At 44.9% G+C, this 9,332-nt stretch overlaps 1 protein-coding gene across 1 annotated transcript; it reads right to left on the bottom strand.

Annotated features, from left to right (window-relative positions):
* Window positions 1-2,116: 2,116 nt before the first annotated feature.
* On the bottom strand, window positions 2,117-5,919 carry LOC123139909 (chromatin-remodeling ATPase INO80). The gene is made up of 5 exons (XM_044559621.1): window positions 5,624-5,919; window positions 3,455-3,738; window positions 3,251-3,340; window positions 2,753-3,120; window positions 2,117-2,656 (listed from the first exon to the last, which is right to left on the bottom strand). The coding sequence occupies exons 1-5, from the start codon at window positions 5,862-5,864 to the stop codon at window positions 2,392-2,394; spliced, it is 1,248 nt and encodes a 415-aa protein (XP_044415556.1). The 5' UTR covers window positions 5,865-5,919; the 3' UTR covers window positions 2,117-2,391.
* Between the last annotated feature and the right edge of the window lie 3,413 nt (window positions 5,920-9,332).

Here is a 9,332-nt window from a genome sequence, read left to right as displayed (position 1 = left end):
ATGATACATGTCCCAAATCCTGGTTAGCCACCTTTGTAGAATCTCTGGCCAAGGACCATCCACCCACTCCACAACCCCACAGTTCACACCTTCATCCTACAGAAGCAATTATTTATAATTAAGCACAAAGCACTTAGTAACAAACTTAGTACAGAAACCAAAAGTCATAAAGTCATTTCATTTAGCTGAAACCCTTTGTTTACATCAATATGCACCTGACTTAGCATCAGAGATAAATTCAGTTAACAGCTACATTTAGTAACAGAGATAAATTCAGTTAACAACTACATTTAGCAGTAGATATAAATTCATTTAACTCTGTTCTTTTTCAGTTAACACCTACTCTGTTCTTTTTCAGTTAACACCTACTCTGTTCTTTTTCAGTTAACAACTATATTCTCAGGTTCATAATACACTAAAGATATCTGCTTGTAGGTGTTATCAGGTTCAGTCATGTATTGAATTCAGTTAACTAAAGATCTACTTTCATATATAGCTTCCACATGCTGCAGCACACATCTCTGCACCACATGCTGCACCACACATCTCACATCTCCAGCAGCAAAACACATCACACATCTCCAGCAGCAAAACAAGTTAGCGTTCAAGATTTAATACCTGCTGCACAGGACAACCCAGGAAACGCCTGCCAGTCAAAGCACCTTCAAAAGCCACCATCTTCTTCGGCCTCTGATGATGCATCATGCACGTCGACTCAGATTCAGTGTAAGAACCACAGAAAGATGGTTCCACCACAGTGTCAGGGGTTTCCTGCAAAAGAAATTTCGAATCAAACCAAAAGCAAATTGGAATCTCCAATTTGGATGAACTAACCCTAACCCTAACTCTGTTCCACCATTATGCACTTACAAATAGCTGCTGATCCAATGAAACCATGTTGATGTCCTCGTCCGAGCTGTCCTCGTCATACCAGGATGGCATCCTCACCTTCGACCGGCAGCAATGGCCGCGGCGGCGACGGCGATAGGCTGACCTAGGTCAGAGGACCAGGGAGAGGGAGAGGGAGAGGATGGAGTGAGGACGAGTGAGAGCGAGCGAGGAGGAGGAGAATGAGCGGCTGAGCTCGCTCTCACTTATTGGCCCACCGACAGGCGCCGTTCCGACAGCGGACGGGCCGTTAACGGCCGTCAACGCGCGCCGGCCGTCCGTTCGCCAACGTGGCGCCTGATTCGCGGGCCCAACCGGTCAGATTCGGGGTTAGCGCGGGTGAAGCGAGCGATTTCACGAGTTGGTAGTTTTTTGCCACGGTTTAGTCCAAATTTGGTAGTTTTTCGCACAAAAACGTAAAGTGGTAGTTTTTCGTCACGTTTCCGTTAATTGTGGTAGTTTTTGGTTAAATACTCGCCACTGGCCTGGTCAACACTGCACCTGAAAAATGAATTGAGAAAAAAAACAGGTGAGTGTGTGCGCACGTACGTACGTGCACTGGCTGGGCATAGACATATGGATAAAGAAAGCATTTCCCGCCGAATGGCCGCGCTTTAGTTTGCACGGTCGACGACCGCCACCTGAATCCATGCCTCCGTGGATTTATCCGGCCGTGCAAACTTCTTTTTTTAACTTCTTTTTTTTTCAATGGGCCGGCATAGATACTACAATGGTGGCACCTCCCCTCCCACTGTCCACAACATATTTTTCTTCCAATCAGTATATTATAATAGATTCCCCGCAAAAACAAAAAAAAAGTATAGTATAATAGAAAGAAAAAGCAGTGAGACTGATATTAACTTCTTCTTTTTTAGGGAAATATTAACTTCTACTAGCCGTGCCAAGGTGGAGATGCTTCTTTTTTTTTAACTGCGCCAAAGTGTTTTTAAATATCGAGGGCGAGAGAGTGAAAAATAGCACCGCGTATGCAGGCCATGACATTTGTAGTAGTAGCAGCATTGGAGTCGACCGGCGGTCTCGTTCAGCGCTTGTGCTTATCTCCTTCGGCTTCAGATTCTCAGGTCGACCGGCCGTGCCTCGTTTTCCGCCCTCTATCTGGTCGCCTCTCCTCTCCTCCTCCTGGTCAGCTTCCCTGAGACCAAGACGCTGACGATTTCAGAATAACAAGCATTTATCCATCATCACCACACGAGACGAGACACCGGCAGCAACCCAAAACCCAAACCCCAGCCGCATTCACACGCGCACACCAGCGTCGCACGCACGCACGGGCGCCCAAGAAATCTGTGGACAGTGCTGCAACCCAAGATGAGATCACAAGAACGGGGCGCGCGCGCGCGCACACACACACACACACACGAATGCGACTATGAAAACTATAACGTCGTTTTTCGTCATCCATCCTGATCGGTGTAACGTCGCGGTCATCAGACAGCGCACCGGTTTTACATGCGGGGGCGGCCGGGCGTGCCGACTTTGCCTTTAGCCGAGCCACTGCGTGGCGCGGCGGTCGCCCGCGCCGCCGACGGCGCGCCGGATGCTGATCTTCTCGTGGGAGTACTTCTCCTGGAGCCGCTCGAAGGCGTTCACGTCCAGCTTCCCGCTCGCCGACTTGCCGTGCTTGCGCCGGATCTGCTGCTCCTTGATCGAGTTCCACAGCTTCTCCACCGCCTCCCGCTGCCGGGCCGTGAACCGCCCCACGCTCTCGTACGCGTGCCGCCCCAGGATGTCGATGCTCGTCTGCGTCCTGACAAACAAAGCCAGCCCAGAGGATCAGATTTTAGAGCAGCAAGGCAAGATGTGCCGTATAGCGTATACGTTTTGCAGTTGTCAGAGGACTCACCATGGTATCCTGTAGCGCCGAGCGGCTGTCTCGAGGCATTTCAGGAGGGCTTCGCGCCGTGACCTCAAAAGTCTCCTGGACTCCTCGTCTGCCTTTCTGCTCAGGGCTCCAGCCCCCTTATCCTGAGACTTCTCGGATTTCTTTGGCTTGTGCTCCAGGAGATTATCTAGACCGAAAGGATCTGAGGATTCTTCTCCAGAGTTGGACGCTGCAGCAGGTGTGTTGCTATCGGCTGCCTTATTCTCTGTGGTGCCAGATTGGATCTCAGCAAGTGCTGCAAGTGCTGCTGCTTCATCGTTATCATCGTCCACTGTCGCTACCGGCAGGGCTGAAATGGCATCTTTAATCTTCCCTACAGCCTTTGAAAACTGCAGAATAAAACACACAAGAACATTAGTCAGAACACACAAGCCAGTATTGCACATTGCATTCTGATAATGACATTTCTCAAGGGACATGGCAGCTGAGTCGAGAAGCATTTCACCACCATGCACTTACCACAAAACTGTCATCAGTACAGAGATCATTAGCCACCACTGCGTGAAGCATCCATACATCAAACTGATTTTTCTGCTCTTGGTTGAAACACTGCACATCAACCAGAAAGTTGTAAGTAGATGAGACAATGGGTTAATAATGCACAAAAAGGAATAAAACTATGATTTTGCAAGCTATTTGTTCTAACAACAGTAGAAACTTCACCTCTGTTACACCCTCAGCAGCATTAAACAGTGCCTGGTAATCTGCACGTACAGAAGGTTCATTGCAGGCTCCCGGTGAAGACATTGCAGCCTCTAGTACAGCAAAGAAGTGACCGATTGTCTCTGGCTTGACACTTCCAGCCTCAATAAGCTGTAGAGCAAGCTTTGATGCCTTGCTGAATTTTGAAGGATTCCCTATATGTGAAGTTATCTTCTGCATAGCCTCAATGATTTGCATTTCTGATGCATCAACAGTAGTTCTGAAGCGAAGACGCTTCTCAGGAACTGCAAGCAACACATTGGTCTTAGAACAGGACAGTGTGGCAAGTAAAAAGAACTATGTTATTGCTACAAGAGCTCAAATAACAAATAACGTAAAAGAAAGGTTACTTGTAAATATCACACAAACATGAGGCGAACAGCTGGACGTACAAGAACCTTAAGACAAATGGAGATAATAAAAAGTAGTCAGACAGGGCCCATATTTGTGCCATAGGCACAGAGCAAGGCATTCAAGTGCTAGAGCTGCTGGCGTAACTCCGACAAGATTACCACAAGGCATAGACGCTTATGGTTTCACCTTTTGAGTGAATTAATGGTAACCCAAGGTCACTGGTCAGAAATCTCATCAGATTCCACAAATACAGTAGTCACTAAATAACACACTGCAAAATGAACTTTACTAGGTAGGTCTAGCAAACAATGTGCAGAAAAATCCAGTGAACAATGTTGATATTTGGCACATGGCATTAACTTAGCCAGGATGCACTATAGCCCGAATTGAGTTACTTCAAGATGGTGGCGAATCCTGGAGGTAAGCCAAAAGAAATGCTGAATCAAGCTCAAAAGGCAATCATATTAGGACCTCTACAACTCATCTAACACCAGGTTTGGATTCTATCTTCGTTGCGACTGAACTAATAAAGCGTCTTCTATATGCCAGCCAGCGTGTGGTGCATTTCACGTTTGCCTCTACTATCAAAACAGGTTGTTCTAGCTGGTGCAGCCACCGGTCCCTACAGTTATAATCATGGCAAACAAGCTACAATCATCAATTTGCCATCAATCCCTATGGTCAAGAGTTATATCTGTTCTGAGTCTAGTTCCACAACAGGTTGAAGCAAGCTCTTCTAGTTGGTGCAGTCACTAATATGAAGCCATCTGATCCAAATGCACTTTTTCCTCGCATTCTGGGACAAGGGAAACAGGAAACGCTAATCCTGACCTAGAAATCCCCTCATGTTCACCAAACCTGCATCTCGATCTCAACACGAAGTTGTTTGATAACGCCATGACACTCTCGCCGCGCTCCGGTCGACCGCGCACAGCGTCCAACTCCTAGGAAACACTGCCACACAAGGACAAATCGGCGCTAAAATCTACAGCAACACCAGGATGCACCAGCAAATCGCCGCTAAAATCTAAAACAAACTTATAGTAGACACATCTAGCAACCAATGAGCAGAAAATCCACTGAACAATATTCATAATTGGCACATGGCATTAGCTTAAAAGACATTCAGTTTCGGACCTCTATAAATCATCTCAAACCAGGTTCAGATTCATAACTTCGTTGTCACTGACCTAATAAATCATCTTATATATGTCAGCGTGTGGTGCATTTCACGTTTGCTTCCGCTGTCAGAACAGGCGGTTCTAGCTGGCGCAGTCACTAATCCCTACGGTTATTATCCTGGCAAAGCAAGCTACAACCACATAAGTTTGCCATTAATCCCTGTGGTCAAGAATTATATCTGTTCCTAGTCTACTTCCGCAACAGGTTCAAGCAATTAGCTCAAGTATAAGCTGTGCTAGTTGGTGCAGTCACTAATCTGAAGCCATCCGATCCAAATGCACTTTTTCCTCGCATTCTAGGATAAGGGAAACAGGAAACCCTAATCCCGACCAGGAAATCCCCTCCCGTTAACCAAATCCACATCTCGATCTCAACACGAAGCTGTTTGATAACGCCATGACACTCCCGGCCCCGGTCGACCGCGCATAGCATCCAACTCCTAGGAAACCCTACGACACAAGGAGCAAATCGGCGCTAGAATCTACATCAGCACGAGCTCTATCTGAAATCCCACCACGCGCTAGCGGTGCTTCCAGCTCCCAAGCAGCAGCAATTAATTGTAAAGGAGAGGGGCCGGCAGAGAAGAGCGCTCACCGCGGCCTTCGGCGGCGACATCGGCGGGAGCGACGCTGGCGGCGGCGGTGGCGGGTGAGCAGGAGGAGGTGGCGGCCGAGGAGGGGGAGGGCTTGTCCCGCTTGAGGGAGCTCTTCAGCGCGGAACGCCTCGGCACCGTCGGAGCCGGCGGAGGAGGAGGCGGCGCGGGGGAGGCCGCACGGTCTTCGCCGGCGGGAGCCGCTGGCGGCGGCAGGCCTTCGAAGAGGTCGTCGGACGCCATGGAAGTTTTTTTCCCCTCACCTGGAGGTGCTCGGTCTGTTTGATTCTCTGCTTTATTTGGGTTGTGCGAAAGAAGCAAATGGGAGCCCAACTGAGCCGGCCCATTTACACGCACGCGACATCCAGTTGGTGAGCTTGCTTCGTCTCAAAAAAAAAAAGTTGGTGAGCTTGCAAACAGTGCGACATAGTAAAAATCACCAAAATTGTCTAAAAAAAAGAAAAAATCACCAAAAAAAAAGCGCACTTGCACGTGATCAAAACACACAAGCTCCAAGTGATCGACATGAGTTGATACTTGCTAGCCACCCAAGTCGAAAATCGTTAGTGACTAATTGGCAGCGAAAAACCATAAGAACTACCAGCAGCGGTAGATCTAAACGAATTTTGAAGTCTTTTGACCATTTCTTGAAAATGGTGAATAATTGAGCGAACATTTTCTGGAAACACGTGAACTATTTTTTAAAAATGCGAACAATTTTCAAAATGTGTGGAGATTTGTGAAATTTTGAACAGCCTCTGGAAATTTGGAACATTTTTTTAGGAACGGATTTACTTCTCGTGGAGGCACGAATTTGCTTCCGCAAGAGGCACAATCGTGCCTCTTGGAAAAGGAAAAAAATATGTTTTCTTTTTTTTTTCCCATGGAAGGCATTGATTTACTTCTCGTGGAGACACGGATTTGCTTCCGCGAGACGCATAGTCGTGCCTCTAAGAAAAGGGGAAAATGTGTTTTTTTTGTTCCGCGAGAGGCACGTATTTAGTTCTCATGGGGCACGGATTTGCTTTTGTGAGAGGCGCACATTTCTTCTTTTTTTTTCTTCCGTGAGAGGCGCAAATTTACTTCTCGTGGAGGTACGGATTTGCTTCCGCGAGAGGCACAGTCGTGGCTATCGAAAAAGGAAAAAAATGATTTATTTTTTCTTTTCCTTATGCGAGAAGCACAAATTTACTTCTCGTGGAGGTACGGCATTTACTTCTCGTCAAGGCACTAGGCCTTTTGATGAACGAGTACACCCTTGTAGACTTTGCTAGAACTTCATTTCCAAGCATGAACCGATGAAATTGCCACAAATTAACACACTTGTCTCCTAAAACACACTTAGTCAAATAATATTTAAAGTTTTAAACAAGAGATCTTGTTTAGTAACTTCTATATTCGAATATATCAATGTAGATGTTCCCTGTAGGATGTGGTCGAATAGTGTGGGGAGAAGCCATCAAATCTCAATACATGGTGCAAAAGATGTTGTTGGGTGGCGATCAAGAGTGGGGGAGTAAAGAGTCCCTGAATGTGAGTTGGACTCATGTAAATCCTATGGTGGGGGGTTATGCCCCCCTCTTATAAGACTTAGTTATATTGAATCAAGTTAGCCAATCATGCAATGATTTTATCGCAGCATCTTCAAATGGCAACAAGCATAAGTTAATTATACATAACACCATTTGCCAATCTAAGAATTCAAGTGGTAAGTAGTCATAGCATACAAAAAGGAAGGCACCTTGGTTGTTCTTAGATAAGTCTTCGTAAATGAGAAGCTCCTACTCTTCATGAATGCAATGACCAGGAATTCTAACTAGACTCTAGTGCTGCAATTTTTCAACTGAAGTTGCTTTGTTTCTAAGCTACTCGATACTTTCTCCAGAATCATCACTAAGCCATTTGATGGTAATTTCATTGCCATTTTTAGAACACCCTTTTAGACTTTGCCACCTCATTTTTGAGCATGAATCAGAGAAATTTCCACGGAGCAACGCATTTGTCTCCTAACACTCGTTTTAGTCAAATAATGTTTTAATTTTCAAACAAGAGATCTTGTTTAGTTACCTATATATTTGAATATATCAATGTGTATGTTCCCCGTAGCATGTGGTCGATTAGTGTGGGGAGAAGCCATCAAATCCCAATATATGGCGCAAAAAAATGTTATCGGACGACGAGCAGGAGTGGGCAAGTAAAGAGTCCCTACAAGTGACTTGGACTCATGTAAATCCAACGGTGGGGACCATAGCCCCCCTCTTGTGAGACTTAGTTATATTGAATCAAGTCAGCCAAACATGTAATGGTTTTATCGTAGCATCTTCAAATGGCAACAAGCATAAATTATTTATACATAACATCATTTGCCAATCTAAGAATAAAATTGATAAGTAATCGTAGCATACAAAAAGGAAGGTACTTTGGATGTTATTAGATAAGTCTTCATATATGAGAAGCTTCTCCTCTTCATAAATGCAATGACCAAGAATTCTAAGTAGGCTTCAATGTTGCAATTTTTCAATTGAAATTACTTTATTTCCAAGCTCCTCGATACTTTCTCCAGAATCACCACCAAACCTTTGATTGTAACTGCATCGCCATTCTGGAATACACCCTTGTAGACTTCATCAAAACCTCATTTCCAAGCATGAATCAGAGAAATTGCCACATATCAACATGTTTGTCTCCTAACAATGACTTTGTCAAATAATGTTTAAATTTTTGAACAAGAGATCTTGTTTAGTTACCACTATATTCGAATATATCAATGCTGGTGTTCCCCATAGCATGTGGTATGTGGAGAAGCCATCGAATCCCATTATATGGCGCAAAAAATGATGTCAGTGGCGAAGGAGAGTTGGCGAGTATAGAGTCCATACATGTGAGTTGAACTCATGTAAATCCAGGTGTGGGGTCCATTGCCCCCCTCTTGTGAGTAGAAGTTTCAGTCATTTCAACATATAGGAGGACAAGGATTTGAATTAAACCATACCAGAAATCAATATTGTAAGGGTCGCATAAGTAGTTACTTACAATGTCCCAACAACACAATTTGTGTTCTCTTGTTTCTATTTTCCATCAAAGATTCTTACCTTCATGTTTCTGTAAAGGGAAAGGGCGCCAACTAGTTCATTCCAAATCAGGCTCAAGTACAGGTGACAACATGAATTACATCGCCATGGTAATCTAACAGAGTCAGCCAAGGAAGAAAGTACAATATGATTGCCTGTGAACCTGATTAATGCACGCAAAGATAGGCTCCTGAGAAGAAGATAGAGTCCGATGAGCACAATCATGTGCAACACCATTAAGGTCTCTCTTAACATGGTAAACAAAAGAATTTAATTTGCTGGTGTTGCAAAAGAAGGCATCCAAATGGTGCCTAATATCCCATCTAACATCAGGAGAAGTGATGCTTCTAGTAGCAACATCTTTGGCAAGAGTAAGGTTATCCGTATAGGAAGTTGCACCCTGAATATTCAACTGCTTAGCCACCATGGCTGCAAAGATTCTTACCTTCTTGAAATATGATATCTTCGGATTGATTTCTACGTCCAACAAGATGTTGCATACTTTGAGATCTCGATAAACTATCTTTACACTTGAATCTTGGTGGAGAAACGAAAATCCTCTTGTTACCCCTTCATTATACTGAATCTAACCAGCCAATCAAGCCATGATTTTCTTGTAGTATCTTCAAATGGTAATAAT

Source organism: Triticum aestivum, chromosome 6B, assembly GCF_018294505.1.
Source record: "Triticum aestivum cultivar Chinese Spring chromosome 6B, IWGSC CS RefSeq v2.1, whole genome shotgun sequence".
Lineage (NCBI taxonomy): Eukaryota > Viridiplantae > Streptophyta > Magnoliopsida > Poales > Poaceae > Triticum > Triticum aestivum.
This window is presented reverse-complemented; position numbering and strand designations above follow the sequence as displayed.

Coding starts and splice junctions, on each gene's coding strand:
- LOC123139909 (XM_044559621.1), bottom strand. CDS start 5,864: ATGGCGTCCGACGACCTCTTCGAAGGCCTGCCGCCGCCAGCGGCTCCC. Junction 3,739..5,623: donor TGTCGCCGCCGAAGGCCGCG/GTGAGCGCTCTT, acceptor TGTTGCTTGCAG/TTCCTGAGAAGCGTCTTCGC. Junction 3,121..3,250: donor GTACTGATGACAGTTTTGTG/GTAAGTGCATGG, acceptor TTTATTCTGCAG/TTTTCAAAGGCTGTAGGGAA.